At 53.0% G+C, this 17,122-nt stretch overlaps 1 protein-coding gene across 2 annotated transcripts in view; it reads left to right on the top strand.

Annotated features, from left to right (window-relative positions):
* Window positions 1-10,421: 10,421 nt before the first annotated feature.
* DGKZ (diacylglycerol kinase zeta) overlaps window positions 10,422-17,122 on the top strand; it is a 41,749-nt gene continuing 35,048 nt past the window's right edge. Inside the window, exon 1 of one of the 2 annotated variants that reach the window (XM_085011322.1) lies at window positions 10,422-10,743. In XM_085011322.1, coding sequence (XP_084867448.1) covers window positions 10,532-10,743 — 212 coding nt within the window. In that variant the 5' untranslated portion in view covers window positions 10,422-10,531. The remainder of the gene's footprint in view (window positions 10,744-17,122) is intronic. The other variant, XM_021085254.2, reaches the window with a different exon arrangement.

The following is a 17,122-nucleotide window of genomic DNA, read 5'->3' as shown; positions in this document are numbered from 1 at the left end:
TTCCTGACTTTGTGCCTTTCTTCATGGTTGGGCAGTGGGTGTGGGACTGAGGGATAAAGGAAAGTTCATTTTATGGTCTGAGGGGGGCGACTGGGGCAAGGAGGTTGAGAAAGCACTTGTATTGGGCGCCCTCTTCCAGGCAGGTGCAGAATTCAAACCAGGTGGTCAAAGAATTCTGTTGCAACCCCCCTCTAAGGCTCCCAAGTACCCACTGTTGCTGGCTATAGACGCAGAAAGGCATGTAAGCCACCGGGAGGCCTTTAACGGTAGGAACTAGGCTTAGTGCGGGCCAGGCGCTGCGCCAGGCACTTGACATGCAGTACCCTGGGTGGTCCTTCTAAGACCTGCCAGTTTCTTAGTTCTGTGTCCTTTGCCTTAGCTGAATTAAAGGCACAGACTTCAGGAGTTCCTGCTGTGGCACAGCAGTAATGCACCCCACTAGTATCCATGAGGATGAAGGTTCAATCCCTGGCCTCATTCAGTGGGTTAAGGATCTGGCATTCCCCTGTGAGCTGTGGTAGAGGTCGCAGACACGGCTCGGATCCTGCGTTGCTGTGGCTGTGACATAGGCTAGCAGCTGTAGTTCTGATTCTACCCCTAGCCCGGAAACTTCCATGTGCCATGGGTACGGCCCTAAAAAGAAAAAAAAGCATAGACTTCAGAATAAGAAGAACTGCGTCTGACCACCAGAGTGGCCCCTCCTAGCTGTGTGTGGTGGGCAGAATTCTAATGCAGGCTCCAAGGTTCCTGCCCCCTGGTGTACAGGTCCCATTTCATCCCTTCCCCTGGGGTCTGCAGGGGACCCGTGAATATGAAGGGCTGTCACTCCCATGATTAGGTAACCTCTTATGGAAAAAGTAAAGAGATTTTGCAGATGTAATTAAGGTCCCAAATCAGTTGATTCTGAGTTCATTAAAAGGGGGGGTTATCCTGGGTGGGCCTGACTTAATCAGGTGAATGCCATTAAAAGAGGGACTGAGCCCTTCCTGCAGAGAAAGCGAGTCTCCTACTGGCCTTAAGGAAGCTGGCAGCCGTGTTGTGCACTGCGTGGAGGGGGCGGCCTTGGGGAGTTGAGGGCCTCATGCCATTGTGGCGAGGCATGGAAATCAGTCAACCACTCGAGCAGCTTGGAAGAGGACCCTAACTCCAGATGAGACCCCAGCCCAGCCAACATCTGGACGACCACCAGTGAGAGCCTGAGCACAGGACCCAGCTAAGCTGTGGCCAGACTCTGAGCAATGGACACTGAGCTCACATGTGTGTCATTTGAAGTGGCCATTTGTGTTGTAACCTGAGTGTAACCTGAGTCTCTCTGAGCCTCCACTTCTCCATTTTTAAAAAGGAGATATAGGAGTTCCAGTCGTGGTTCAGCATAAATGAATCCGACTAGCATCCATGAGGACACAGGTTCAATCCCTGGCCTCGCTCAGTGGGTTAAGGATCCGGCATTGCTGTGAGCTCTGGTGTAGGTTGCAGATGCAGCTCGGATCTGGCATTGCTGTGGCTGTGGCATAGGCCGGTGACTACAGTTCTAATTCAACCCCTAGCCTGAGAACCTCCATATGCTGCAAGTGCGGCCCTAAAAAGCAAAAAAAAAAAAAAAAAAAAAAGGAGATATAACACAGGGAACTATATCTAATCATTTGTGATGGAACATAATGGAGGACAATGTTAGAAAAAGAATGTATGTATATGTATAACTGGGTCACTTTGCTGTACAGCAGAAATTGACAGAACATTGTAAACCAGCTATAATGAAAATTTTTTTAAGAAGAGATATAATTAACATTCAATGCATGAGGCTGTTGTAGGCAACCAATGAGGTAAATCTGAGAAAGACCGGCTGCGTATTTACAGGCACCATCAACACAGGGAGCTAAGGGCCAAGCGAGGAAGCACAGAGGAGTTGTCTCACCCAGACAAGCAGCCAGGGCTTCCTGGAGGAGGTGACATGAAGGACCGCTGGGAGGAGTCGGAAGAGAGAAAGGGACATTCCAACAGGAAACTGCCTGGGCAAAGTCCTCAAAGGAGGGAGAGAACAGGAAAACATCAAGAAAACCTTAAATAGTTCAGAACAGCCAGAAGGTAGAGGGCAAGGATGCTGAGAACTAAGGCTAAATAGTGATCAGGGGCCAGATCCAGAAGGGTCTTGAATGCCTTGCTCAGGCATGTGGACTTTGACACGCAGGCGTGATACTTTCATACTCAGCTGGACAGGCGTGGTGGTGGGAGGGTGCCTATGCCAGCTGCACACCAGAGGAAAAGATGGATGAGACCAGATAGAACTATGAAGCCGCAGAGCTGGCCTTCAAGCCCCACCCTATATCCCCCTCCTCCCACAGCCTCATCTTGACGGTTAGCTGGGGACCTCAATGCTGCTGCCAGGCATCAATTTTAACTGCTAGAATACGGAAGACTTTACAGGCCAGCAAAGTCTGGGCTCTGGGCCAAAGCTACCATTATTATTAATAACTTTTAGCACACCCCCTTTCCTAATTGATTCATCCACTCCCTCTATTAGTCATTCAACAAACTGCCTTCAAAAGTCCCGCAGGCTGATGGAGGAGGTTGAGGAGTAAACCAGTCTTCAGAGCCAATGTGATGGAGGGCTGTACAGGATGCTAAGGAGATGCAGAAATGTGTCATGTCATTCAGAATCCATGAGTCAGGAATGGCAAGCCGGGGGCGGTGGCCCCTGACTGAGTCTTAAAGAGTGGGTAGGAATTGGCAAGGTGCAGAAGGACTTAGAATATTTGGGGTGGAGAGAGTGGCAGGTGCAGACAGGGAGCCATGAAAAGCAGGGCCAGGACTCGGGTGAGGCAAGGGGGTAGTGAGAGCACAAACTTTAGGGAGGCACTTGTACACCCCGGAGAATGAGTACCTCCTTAAATTTGTCACCCTAGGAGCTCAACTTGCCTTACCCCTGTCCTGGCCCTGACGGAAAGCATGGCCCTTGCAGGGATCTAAAGAAAGACCATTTCATCCTGAGGGAAGGTGATAGCCACTGAACATTTTGAAGCCTTTTTATTTTAATTTTTTATTTATTTATTTTTTTTGTCTTTTGTCTTTTCAGGGCTGCACCTGTGGCATATGAAGGTTCCCAGGCTAGGGGTGTAATTGGAGCTGTAGCTGCCTGCCTACACCACAACCACAGCAACGCCAGATCCAAACCGCGTCTGCAATCTGCACCACAGCTCATGGCAACGCTGGATCTTAACCCACTGAGCAAGGCCAGGGATTGAACCCACAACCTCATGGTTCCTAGTCAGATTCGTTTCCGCTGCACCACAACGGGAACTCCTTGAAATCTTTTTAAGCCAGAGAGTGAGATAATCAGATTTGCCTGTCCTGGGGCTCTGTGGGAGGTATAGTGAAGATGAGACAGAGTCAGGAGATAATTAGAAAGAATTATCAACAGGCTTTAATATCAAATTGGCTGTGGGGCGCAAGAGTGAGGGCAGAGCCTGGCACCATATTTAGGTTGTCTGACTTGGAGGCCAGGGTGGCTGGGATGGTGGTTGATGAAACCAATGAAATCATTCACAGACTGCAGGAGCAAGAGCGGATTTGGAGAGAAAAAGAAATTGTTTTTAGCACATCTTGCATTTGAACTGCCTGTAGAATCTTCACGTTAGCCTACAAGTCTAGGGCTTGGCAGAAAGGGATCCCAGGCAGAAATTGGGAACTTGTCAGCATCCAAGTGGTATGGTCAAGTCTTGCGTCTGCCTAGAGGGCAGAATTCCAGGGAAGATGGGCATGAAGAGACAGTGGAAGAAGAGGGGTGAAGCCCGCGAAGAAATGGCTGGAGAGGAAAGAAACACCAGGAGAGGTAAGTGCCCTAGAAACTGATGGAGGAGTTTCCAGGAGTGGTGCTCACAAGCGTCAGATGCCATCTGAGAGCTTGCAGAAGACAACAAGACAATGTGTCCATTTGCTTTGACAATGAAGAGGTCAGCAGTGACCGCAGCTGGAGCTGTGTTGGGGAGAACTAGAGCAAATGAGAACTGGCAGGATGGAGGTGAAGACTGCGTTGGATGGGGTGGGGTGGTAGAGAGGGATGAACACTTGTCATTGAAGGTGGCAGCTGGAGGGGGGATTTAGGTGAGATATAGAGCAGCTTGGGGGAGTTCCCACTGTGGCATAGCAGGTTAAGGATCTGGTATTGCCGCAGCTGTGGTGTAGGTTGCAGCTGCAGCTCAGATTTGATCCCTGGCCTGGGAACTTTCATAGGCTGTGGGTGCAGGAAAAAAAAATTTTTTTGTCTTTTTAGGGCTGCACCCATGGCAGATGGAGGTTCCCAGGCTAGGGCTCTAATCAGAGCTACAGCTGCCGGCCTGCACCACAGCCACAGCCACGCCAGATCCAAGCCATATTTGCAACCTACCCCACAGCTCACAGCAACCAGGATTCTTAACCCACTGAGCAAGGACAGGGATCAAACCTGTGTCCTCATGAATGCTGGTCAGATTCATTTCCACTGAGCCACAAGGGGAACTCCCCAAAATTTTTTTAAAGAATAGTTTGGGAGGAGTTCCCATCGTGACACAGTGGTTAACGAATCCAACTAGGAACCATGAGGTTGCGGGATCAATCCCTGGCCTCACTCAGTGGGTTAAGGATCTGGCATTGCCATGAGTTGTGGTGTGGGTCACAGACACGGCTTGGATCCCACACTGCTGTGGCTCTGGCATAGGCCGGCGGCTACAGCTCCAATTAGACCCCTAGCCTGGGAACCTCCACATGCCATGGGTGCAGCCCTAGAAAAGGCAAAAAGACCAAAAAATAAAAAAATAAAAAGAATAGTTTGGGACTGCTCTTTTAGGTAGAGGGGAGGTGACTATAGTTATTTCTAGAAGGCAAGGAGCCAACATGGAGGTAAGATGATGGATGAGGTGGGTGGGGAAGGGCTCCACTTTAACTGGAAAAGCCTGGCAGAAATGGAAGGCACTCTGGGAATGCAAAATGACGGGAGACAGGAACTGAGGGAGCCCCCCCCTACAATGACTGTGAGGTTTAGGAATGGGGCAATGGAGAGGGTTGGCATGGGAATTGAATTAGAAGAAAAGGGGAAGGTTTGAACAGGAATAGGAATGGGAGACAAAGCCTCACCAGTCAACAAATACAGGTATCCCTACTGTGCATGGCACAATGCTGACCTCAGAGCACAAAGACCCAGCAGCTCCTGATATCAAAGGGCTTGAAATCTAGCATACCCCCACACACACCTTTTTTAAGGGCTGTAGCTGCGGCATACGGAAGTTCCCAGGCCAGGGGTCAAATCAGAGCTTCAGCTGAGGTCTGTGCTACAGCCACAGCGACACTGGATCTGAGCCCGACTGACCTGTGCTACAGCCTGTGTCAACACCTGATCCTTAACCCACTGAGCAAGGCCAGGGATCAAACCCACATCCTCCTGGATACTAGGTGAGTTCATTACCACTGAGCCACAACAGGAACTCCTATGCTGGGTTCTTAACCCTCTGAGCCACAGCAGGAACTCCTACCCTCCCACAATTTTTTTTAATTTTTGTCTTTTTAGGACCGTGCCTGTGTCATATAGAGATTCCCAGGCTAGGGGTTGGGTTGGAGCTGTAGCAGCTGACCTATGCCACAGCCACAGTAATGCCAGATCCAGTTGAATCTGTGACCTACACCACAGCTCAAAGCAACTCCAGATACTTAACCTGCCCTCCCGCTATTGACTTGTGATCATCTGCCAGGCACTGGATGGAGAATTTCTATGTCCCAGTTAGGAATCAAAATAATCCTAAAGGGTGAGTGTTTTTACTTAAGAACATGGGGTTCAGGAGTTCCCGTCATGGCTCAGTGGTTAAAGAATCTGACTAGGAACCATGAGGTGGCAGGTTCGATCCCTGGCCTTGCTCAGTGGGTTAAGGATCCAGTGTTGCCGTGAGTTGTGGTGTAGGCTGCAGAGGCAGCTCGGATCCCATGTTGCTGTGGCTGTGGCATGGGCCAGTGGCTACAACTCCCATTAGACCCCTAGCCTGGGAACCTCCATATGCCACGGGTGCAGCCCTAGAAAAGACGAAAAAAAAAGAACATGGGATTCGGAGAGGGGAAGAGACTTGACCAAAGTCACATGCTAATAAGTGGCAAAGTGGATATTTGAAAATGGGTCTGTTTGTTTTGTTTTGTTTGGGGGATTGTGGGATTTGGGTAGCATATTTGCTTTACAAGGACAGGTCTCTTTGGCTTCAGAGCTCACATTGCCCCTCCAGCTCTCCAGCTCTCACCCCAACACACTTTCCTCCCTCCCTCCCCTCAGCGCCTTTCTCATTCCTTTTTTTTAATATTTCTTAAAGTATAGTTGATTTACAATGTTGTACCAATTTCTGCTATAGAGCGAAGTGACTCAGTCCTACATATATAAACATTCTTTTTATATTATCTTCCATCGTGTTCTATCCCAAGAGACTGGATATAGTTCCCTGTGCTGTACAATAGGATCTCACTGCTTATCTGTTCTAAATGTAATCGTTTGCATCTACCCACCCCAAACTCCCAGTTCATCCCACTCCCTCCCCCTCCCCCTTGGCAACCACAAGTCTCTTCTCTATGTTTATGAGTCTGTTTCTGTTTTGTACATAGGTTCATTTGTGCCTATTTTAGAGTCCACATATAGGCGGTTTCATGTGGTATTTGTCTTTCTCTTTCTGATGTGCTTCACTTAGTATGATAATCTCTAGTTCTATTGCTGCTGCTGCAAATGGCATTATTTCATTCTTTTTATGACAGAGTAGTATTCCATTGTCTATATATATATATATATATATATATATATATATATGTATATATATATATAGACACACATACTGCATCTTCTTAATCCATTCATCTGTTGATGGACAGTTAGGTTGTGTCCATGTCTTGGCTACTGCCGATCCAGCTTCTCATTCTTACACAAGATCCTTTTGGGAGTTTACAGATGAGGGAAACTGGCAGAACAGTGGGGCTTCCTGGAGCCCAGGGTTTGGCAAGCTGGTCAAAGTGTGGTCACCACCCTATGCCTGTCCCTCCCAGGCAGTCTTCCCACCTATGTTGGAGGCAGGGTTAATCCCCTGGCGCAAGCCACCTGTTGACATCCTGCCTCCTCAGGGCTGTGTCACTGTCCCACATAAGGGGGCACATCCCTAGTGTGTCCCCAGTGATGGGCTGCAGCCGCTATGCTCTGTCATCAGCCCTGGCAACCAGCCTTGCTGCACACACATGTGATGGCTTTCATGGGGCCAGTTGTCCTGCTCAGATTGCCACAACAAACCCTTTGTTACACCTGGAAACCAAAACTCCAGCAGCAGGGAGAGCAGCTACAGGCAGGCCTGCAGCTGAGATAGGTGAGGGCGAGGCTCCAATTCCAGAGGGCAGACCACCCCTAGAGCCATCTGCCCAAATGGCGCACCTACCAGAGGTGGGTACTAGGTGCCCCTAGGGGCATTGGGATGAAGTAGATAGGCAGGGAACTCACTCCCAAAGGAGCCTTAGTCTCCTTGCCATCAGAGTGGCAGTTAAGAGCATAGGTGCTGATGTCTGCACTGCACATCCGTGTGACTTTGGCAAATTATCTAACCTCTCAAAGCCTCAATATCCTCATCTGTAAAATAGTACCCACCCTCATAAAGTTGCTGTGAGGAGCTGACAAGAGACAGCTTGCGTGTGCGCGTGCGCGTGCACACACACGAAAGCTTGCACAAGGCCAGTGATGCAGTAAACACTCAAAAGGCATTAGCCATCACTTTCTGAGAGCAGAGGCGCCAGGCTGGAGTTGTTTAGAGGAGTGAGCTGCAGCTGGGAGAGGCTGCAGAAGGTGGTCAGCCTGGGGCTGGGGGGGGGGCTTTAATTTTTTCCCTCGGATTCTTGGGAGGAGGGCTGATCCAGGGCTAAAAAATAACACAGTCAGCAGCTGGTCTGAAGAGGGAGGTGTGAGGACAGAGGGGAGAAGCTTCCCTTTTAAAAGGACTGAGTGGGGAGAGCTCAGCAGGAAGGAGCTGAACAAAAAAAACTAACCTGGAAACCCAGCAGCCAAGCAGCTGTGAGGGAATGTCAAATCCAGCCAGCACTACCATAATTCTTGGTATAGGCGGCTACCGCTGCCGCCTGGCTGCTTGGAAAATTAGCAATCCTAAAAGCAATCCCAAGGGCAAAGGGGCCATAGGGGGAGGGGGAGCTCCCAAGCCCTGCCCCACCCCCTGCAGTTACTGGGCTTCTTTGGAACTTGGCTCTAAGAAGGAAGCTCGTCTCTGGCCAAGACAGTTAAAGCAATTCCATTTACTCCATTCATCCAAGATGGAATGGCTGGACCAGGAGAGAGGAGAGAGGCAGAGCTGAGGCAACTGCCTTTGGGGAGGGATTTTATAGACAAGGGAAACCGGCAGACCTGAGGCTGTCACTGGGTGGCAGGCAGCATGGGGGAGTGGAAAGAGGCATGAGTTCTGGAGCCGAAAGACCTAGATTTAAATCCTGGCTCCCCACTCACTCACCTCACCTGAGCCATCCTGAGCGCACAAATCACTTGAATGACATCTCAGTGTCCTCGTCTGTAACATGGAGGAAGTGATAGTATCTACCACCCAGCACTGCGGTGAGAATCACATGAGATGTTAGCTATTGTTAGAGGGCGAAGGGGAATGCCCAGCCAGGGGCCCAGGAAATCATTACGAGGCTGAAGGAGGGAGGGAGACAGCGTCTGCCGTGGACTGTCGGGGAGGGGTTCATGGAGGATGAGAATGGCCTTGACGGATGAAGATTTCAGAAAATGTGACATCCACCAGGCAAGGGGAACAACCTGAGCAAAGGTTTAGAGCAGGACAGCCACTGTAGGGCTGGTGAGAGTTGGAGGCGCCTTGAGCACCACAGCTGGCCCCCTCTGTAATCCACTCTCTACCTCGGTGAGTCTGGTCCCTCCCACCTTCCGGGCTCCCAGTCAGTGGGGAAAGATTAGACAGACTAGACTAGAGGTCGGGTGCAAAGGGCAATGGGGTCTGGGAGAAAGAAGGGTGCTTTTCAGCTGGAGCCATCTATGGAGACTTCCTGGAAGAGGAGGCACTTCAGTGGCTCCCCAGAATTTGAAGTTACAGTAACAGAAGGAGATTTCAGATGAACCATGGTGTAGAGGCCTGATGCCCATTCCCAGAATAAGGAGTACAGATGAGTGGATGGAAAGGGATGGAATCAGATCGGATGTGGGAAGATCAAGGCAGGCCTTGAATGCCAGGCTAAAGTATAGGCAAGGGGGAACCACTAAATACTGCAAAGGGAGAGTAGATGCTATGGTCAAAGGGCAACTTTAGGAAGATGAGGCTGGGGTAGTGGATAGGAGGTGTTAGATTTGAGAAGCTAAGGAGGGTCCCATTATCATCCAGAGGTAAGGTTCAGGTGAAGACCACCCCAGTGAAAAGAGGAGCTGTTGTAAGGAGCAGAATTTCCAGCAGGAGGATGGACCCTAAGAAGACCTCTTGTCTTTCCTTCCGGAGTTAGTCTCCTCCCTTCTCCCCATCCAGGAGACTGACTCAGCCTTCCGACATTGACTTCAATCTTCTCCTACAAACTGCCCCCAGGAGCCTCAGTGGGGGCAGGTCCTCGGAGGCGAGCCGGGCCTTGAGGAGGTTGCCTGCCGGCCTGCCAGGCACCGGGGTCCGGAAGCTCTCCATCCCCACCCACCCTGAGCTGGGTCCCTCTCTGCGCAGGGTTCAGAAGAGCCCAAGGCATAGAGGCAGTGTTACGGGCAATCAGGTCTATCCTCAAATTCAAGGCGTCCCACAGTACGGTCCCCTTCCTGTGCCCCTCCCCAAATCTAATTGGGTCTCTAAATTCCTGTGGCGCCGACGGGGTTAAAGCCAGCTCGTGTCACCGCCCCCGCCACCACCACCCCCACCTGCCCGCCGCAGCGGCGAATGCCGAAGCCGGAAAGCGCGGGACGAGGGGGGGTACATCACAGCCGCTGAGTGACGGGCGGGGCGGTGATTGGCAGCTGCCGAGTGGCGGGGTGCAGGGGAGGGGGCGCGAGGGTGGGCTCTGGCGGGCGCCGGGGGCCGGGTTCGTGCCCGCCCCGGGCTGGGCCGGACTCGCTCCTCCGGTGCCCCGGGCCGGGCTGGCTCGGCGGGGCGGCGTCCTCCGCACCGGACCCCGCGGGCTGGCGGGTGTCTCTAAGGTGACACTCCGGTGCGCGGCAGCGGCGGCGGCTGCAGGAGCGCGCTCACCGCTCCGGCTCGGGCTCCGACCCGGCTCTGGGTCCCGCCGTCCGGGGGGCGCCCTAGCGCTCACGAAGCAGCACCCCGACATCAGCAAGGACCCCCCCGGGGGGGGCGCGGGAAGATCCCAGCCGGCCTTTCCCAGGCGCAGCGCCCAGCAGCTGGCAGCTCCCGTCGTCTGAGCCCCGGCGTCGGGAGGGACGTGCGGGACCCAGCGCTTTCCTCCCTCCCCGCCTCGCATTGCCAGGCCCAGGAGGAAGGGAGACTGAACTTGAGCAGGGAACCCCGCAAGGCCTCAGGAGCCACTGGAAGAGGGCGGCCGCAGGATGGCCGAGGGCCCGAGCGGCGGAGGGCCCCGCGGGGACGGGGCTGGCGGCGGCCGGGCAACGGAGGAGGAGGTGGTGCGGCGGCGCTGCCGCCGCGGGGAGGAGGCCGAGGTCTCGCAGCCGTGGCTCGAGGCACCCCGGGGCATGGCCGCTGGACCCCCGGTGGAGGAGCGGTTCCGCCAGATGCACCTACGCAAGCAGGTGTCTTACAGGTAAGGAGAATGCGGGCAGCGGGGAGCCCAGCACGTGGGACCACTCTCATTTTCAGTCGACTTTCATGGAGCGCTTGCGGCTGTCCTGACACTGCTCTAGGCCCTGGGGATTCAGAAATGACGACCAAGGGGTCTCTGCCCTCTGGGCCCAAAAGGGAGCTCCCAGGACCACTTCTCTAATGACCAGTGAGAGACCTATTCATTCAACATGGAATTACTGGTGCCAACTGGGTACCAGGCACTGTACTGGGCAATGAGGAGAGAAATAACCAAGACTTGATCCTTACAAACCTCCATCTGCTGGGAAGGGTGAGGAGCATCTTCTGGGGTAAAGAGGGGCTCCCTATTCATTCAATAGGCCTTACTGGAGCCTTCCTATGGGCTGAGCCGGCGCTAGGCACTGGCTCCTGGAAGTGACCGAGGTGATGCTCCCTGCCACCATGGCTGAGACCCTACTGCCTAGAGATGGGGAAAGAATCCCCTCCTGGACCCCTCTGCCCAAGCAGACCTTCACTGTCAGCCCAGTGGTAGACTGAACCTCATTCTCGCACCTGAATCTTCTTAAACGTCTCTGCCCGTGGAAGATTCCTGGCCTCCCTGGTCCTACCACCTGTGACCCAAGGAATCAGCTGGAGGGGGCCCCAGAGACCACTTTTATGATTTGGGATGAGTTGGGGGAGGGCTGCCTCTCCAGTTAGGGGGATGGGTAAGTTACACAGAGAAGGGAATCTGAGGAGGGGGTGGGGGCAGGCTAGAGGCCGCTTTTACCATCCTCTTCCTCCCCCAGATCACAGCCCCCACCTGGACTTGCTGCCCCTGGCCCAGCGTGACCTTCTCTGGAGGGTCCAGCAGGGACGTCGAGGCACCTGCAGTCCTTGAAGAAATCGATCTGGTTAGAGAGGACAAATTTCCTATCTATTTACAATCCCAAGGACTTGGGATGTGTCTGAGGCTGCCCTGCTTCTCCCTGGGGCTTCTGGAAAGGTGTTTTGTAAAAATGGCCTAGTGCTGGGAGCTTGAAGGACCTCAGTATTCTTAATGGCTATGAGACCATCAGGCCTCCATCACTTGGTGGAAGAGAGAGGGGAGGGGACTGGTCCACCATCATGAAGTGAGATGCTCAGAATAAATGGGCAGGAGATTAGATTCCCATGGGCCCTTCCTTCACTGTCTGGGGCCTATTAGGAATCAGGGGTACACCCGGTTCCATTACCAAGTTCTTCTAGAACATCATGCGAAAGGAGGGTGTTGTCTGTCCCCTGGTTGCCAAGAGAAGAGCCCCTGAATGTCCCCTGGGGGAGGAGAGAGTACAAAGAGACATGGGTAATGGAAAATAGAATGGAAGAAATACCAGTCCGGGAGTCAGGAGACCGGACTTGTATTCTCACTTCTGCCAGTGACTTGCGTGTCCTGAAGCTAGACAGTCTCACTCTCTCTCTGGGCCTTAGTTTTTCACCTGTAACATCAGAGGGTGACCCAAGGTTTTCCTCAGTTGCAGGTCAGGGACAAACAGCATCTGGAGCTGAAAAGGAAGCCAGAGCGAGATAGAGGCTTGGAGGGACCAGGGCAGAGAATAAGCAAAGGGCTAAGATGGAAGATGCTCTGTGTACACACACACACACACACACACACACACACACACACACACACACGGAGGCAGCCGCAAGGGCTGGGATTCCCTTGGGGTGGTTCCTGAATGGATGCCCCTCCACAGCCCAAACTTGAGGCCTCTAGTCACTAAGGATACAGAGTCACCAAGCTGTGACTCCTCTCTGGCTGTGAAGGGATCAGGAGACCTCCGGGTCACCAGTGTAAGGGCTGCAGAAGACAGCACCAGAGTGGGTTCCAGCTGTCACCCCTGGACAGATCAAGCGAGGCACCTCCTCACATCCTGGTTAGACCAGGAGCTCCATCTTAGGACCAGAGCAGGACAAAGCATCAAGGCAAGAAGAGCGCCTTGGGTGGAGCGCAGAGGAAGCCCCCAAAAAGAGTCAGAGCCCTCGGCTTCCCAGGGGACCCAGTGGAAAGACTCAGCCCTCCCGCAGGGCTGCCGTCCTGAGTGGCCTGGTGACCAAAGCTGCCCTTCCTTGTACAGGCCGCTGGGGGCTGGGGGCCCTTTCTACATCCTCTGCAGTTCCGTGCAGCTCTGGCTCGCAGCGAAACCTCCCACCCTGCTGTGAGGAGTTGCTAAGAAAAGCAGTTGAAAGCCCTTCACAGAGAGAAAAGGCTTTTAGATAGAAATGCGGGGGCAAACTATCTGAGGGCGAGGGGTGGGAGCCAGCGGACGCGGGATTGGAGCCTGGCTGCCTCTGACGCAAGCGGGAGCGAGGACGGGGGTGTTTTCAGCAGGACGGGAGGAGCTTTTAGGGATGTGGGGATTTCTGGGAAATAGGTTTCCTTTACCCCGCAGCCCTGGCATGGGCCGGAAGCAGCCCTGGCAGCTGCTTTAGGTAGACGAAGAGATGGCAGGTCTCTGTCGGTAGGGGGAGGGGAGAGAAGACGATCTTGGGTCTGTATCTGGGCCTGAGAACCCCCAGATTACTTGAGGAATCCTAAACACTCCAGGGTGGGGCTCAAGAGACCTGTCATGGCTCAGTGGTTAACGAATCTGACTAGGAACCATGAGGTTTCGGGTTCGATCTCTGTCCTCGCTCAGTGGGCTAAGGATCCAGTGTTGCCATGAGCTGTGGTGTAGGTTGCAGACACGGCCCAGATCCCACACTGCTGTGGCTCTGGTGTAGGCCGGCAGCTACAGCTCCAATTAGACCCCTAGCTCAGGAACCTCCATATGCTGCAGGAGCAGCCCAAGAAATGGCAAAAAGACAAAAAAAAGAGAGAGAGAGAGACCACTGGAAGGTGGCCTCTAGCCTGAGAGAAGCCAGGGGTGCAAGGGACACTGGGTTCGGTCTGAAAGGACCAGTCTGAAGAGGCAGAACTTGAACCTCTGGAGGTCAGCCCAGTGATCCCCCCAAGCCAGATCAGCTAAGGGTCTCTTTCAAAATCATTTCTTAAGCCCTCCCTGGAGATCCTGATACAGAGATTCTGGGGCCTGAGATTCTCAACTTTAAAAACCTCCCCCAGGTAATTTTGATAGTCAAGTAGGTTTGGAAACCACTGGTTTCACCTGTGGAGAAGCTGGAAGAGAGAGGGAAAGGGTAAAATGTGAGCTGAGTCATTGGGATGTGACCCCTCTGCTGGGGTCTGGGTAGCTCCAGAAAGACCTTGAAGGAGGACCTGCCCCTGTCTCTGGAGCTCAGGCACTGTATGGGCTGGAACTGGCACTGTATGGCCCAGGCACTGTATGGGCTGGAAATACGGGATCTGGTCCTTCCTTTGACAAAAGTGTGATTCAGTACAGGGCCAGGCAGTAAATAGCTCCAGATTTGCAGGTCACACCATCTATGCCACTCTGCCCTTGCCACCTCAGACCCAGAGCTGCCATAGGCAGTACGGAAACCAATGAGGGTGCCTGGGTCCCAGTAAAACTTTATTTATAGACACTGAACTTTAAATTACATATCATTTCTGTCACAAATATTATTTTGCTTTTTCCCAACCATTTAAAACTGTAAAAAACCATTCTTAGCTCACGGCCATATAAAAAAAACCACACAGCAGGCCGGATGTGGCCCATCCGCCATGTGTGCCAACCCAGCACGTGGGAAAGCAGCTCATGGCGGGCACTGGGAATTAATGCAGGCACCGGGCAAAGAGGCACATGCATTGTGCTGAGACAGTGCGATCACCTGCAGGCACTCTTCAGGGTCAGAGAAAACCTGGGTTCAAATTCTGGCTCTGCCTCTTCCTAGCTGGGTAAATCACTTTCACCTCTGACCCTGTTTCCTCTATGGAAAGTGGGAACAGTTATACCTGCACCAGAGGGAGGCTGGGAAGATGAAAGAAGATTAAGAGATGTAAACTTCCTGACTTATGGGGAGGAGGGGAGACCCAAGTCAAATCTTCTGCCCTCTATAGCTGGACCTCCTTGGGAATTGGAGGCGGCCTCTGAGTGATGGATGGATGGAGACCTGGAGGTGGCAGAGTACAATAAAGGCTAAGAACGGGACTGAGCCTGCGCGCGTGTCCCAGACTGCAGTTCTCCCTCTGCCCTCTCCACCCCCACAGAGTGGCTGGGGTACCAGCTGGCAGGGGAGGGTGCCCCCTGCTGTGGGCTTGGGACTGTGGGTACAAAGCTCCTCGAGGGAGGGGCACCTGATCCAACTCTCCCTGCTGCTATTTACCAGAAGCTAAAAATAACCCAAGAGTGACAGGGAGATGGGGCCGATTTGTAATTTAAATAGCAACAGGATAAAGCAAGGAGCTGCAAGAGATCACATTCTGTCCTGAATTAAAAATGCAAAAACCGGGGGCAGAGAGCTGAGCTGGAGCTGGAGGAGGGGGCCCGCTGCCAGAGGAAGCCGGAAGCCGGGGGGCTATCATTTTCCTTCCTTTGGGAAGGGCGGGGGCCCTTCCTCCCCTCAGGGACCCAAGGTTCTTGCTGACTAGTGAGTCAAAGGCCACGGACGGCCATGCCCAGAGGTGGGGCCAGGCTCGTGAAGGCAGCAGCTTAGAGATTCCAGAAAGAGGGTCTTATTTGACCTGATTTGGGCCCTGGGTGCTTGGAACAGGCCCCCTCAGCATCTCATGTCCCCCACCTCCTGCCCCAGGGGCACAAGCCATTTGGGCCTTTTGGGTTGCAGTGGGGGGCTGGGATGGGTAGTTCCAGCAGATGCACTGGGACAGGTTCTTCTCTGCTGTGCTGCTGAAAAGGTGGCTGGAAGCCTGGGCTGGAGTCTCATGTTTGCTTCAGTTGGTGCAACTTCACAGCAGAGCATTCAGCTCTGTAGCCCCTCAGAGATCCAGATCCCAAGGACAAGGGTTAGACAGGCTCGAAAAGGCTATCTTCAAAGATACACAAAGTGGGTAGGAAAGACACTGGGGCTAGACCTGGCCTCAGCTGGGCTCCACCGCGCTTGACCAGAGCTCTTGACCTATAGATGTTTGGGGAAGGAAGAAAGACTAAGCAGGATTCATAGAGGAGGGGGTGGATTTAAGGGCCACCAGATAGCATCTTACAGATGATCAACTCAGCCTGGGAAAAGTTAAGCAATTTGCTGAGATCCCACAGCCAGTAACTGGTAGAGCTGGGTTCCAGACTCAGATCGGTTTCAATACAAAGCCCTTTGTCAGGCATCCAAGGGCCTGGACTTTCATCCCTCGGGATCTTCTCTTTGGCTTTGTACCCCCTGCACATATCCCTGGGAGGGGGTAATAGGGAGGGGGTTTGAGGACTGAAAGGTGGTTCTGCAATCAGGGCTTATGATCCAGCAGATGTGGAGGGGAGGCTGGAAAGACAGGAGACCTGCTGATCTTTCCCTGGGAGCTCTACAGTCCAGGCGGGGGCAGAAGAAAGCTCCTCAGGGCAGATCTAGCCGACCACAAGGAAGGGAAGAGCCCACCAGGGTCCTCTCGGCTCTAGCCTGGGCACCTGGGAGATGCCAAAGGACAGGTTTCCAGGAGAGATTGTGATTTGAGAGACCCCTGACTGCGAAGCTGCCAGTGCTACACCCCCCAGCTCTCTTGCTCCCGTGGGAAAGGGTCCCCAGCCCATCCTCCGGATTTCCTCCTGCACACGACCCAGAAGGAGCTTAATCCAATGTCCATCTGTCACTAGACAGCAGCACCTGCGGCCCAGCTCAGGTACATCTGTCTCCTCTGTGGGGGCAGAGGCCCAGCACCTGAGCAGAGGCCAAGATTGGCAAGCGCTTTCAGGCTCTAGGTTGCTCCCTGGACCACAGGCTTCACTGCTGGAAAGGTGCATGGGCTCCCCAAAGCTCTCCCCCACCCCATGTTTCACCACAGCCCCTCAAGCAAACAAGAAGCCAGTCTGCCTCCCTTGGCTCAGCTTGCTGGACACCTGTATTCAGCTCACTTCAACTTCCATAGGAAGTTACTGAATACATACCGTGGACCCAAGAGGGAGCTAGGAGCAACACTGGGTTCAAGAGTCTTGTAAGGAGACAAGACTAATATGCATAAAAGGTCACACGATAGAGGAATATTTGGGGGGAACAAAGGTGAGTATCAGATACATCAGAGGGTGAGGAGTGTTGAAGCAGCATTTGACACTTAGTAGGTATTTATAAAATATTTGTCAAACAAATGAATGAATGAGTGAAAACTAGGAGATCAGGGAAGGAGATTCAAATGAAACTGTCAGAACTAGACAAGCTCTTTGAAATCATCGGATCCAACCTAGAGATGTTAAGTGACTTTCTTGACGTCACACAGCAAGGGCTGGGGTTTGGGCCCACTCTTTCCACCTTCCCACTTTTGCGTTTTGGGGTTGGGTTTTGAAGGATGGAGAGTTTGATTGGCC

The sequence above is a fragment of the Sus scrofa genome, chromosome 2 (genome assembly GCF_054392235.1).
Source record: "Sus scrofa isolate SSC_HxYL_T2T_F1_AM1 chromosome 2, Sscrofa_HxYL_maternal_Yorkshire_Landrace_v2.0, whole genome shotgun sequence".
NCBI lineage: Eukaryota > Metazoa > Chordata > Mammalia > Artiodactyla > Suidae > Sus > Sus scrofa.
The sequence above is the reverse complement of the archived record's forward strand: the minus strand, read 5'-3'. Positions and strand labels throughout refer to the sequence as shown.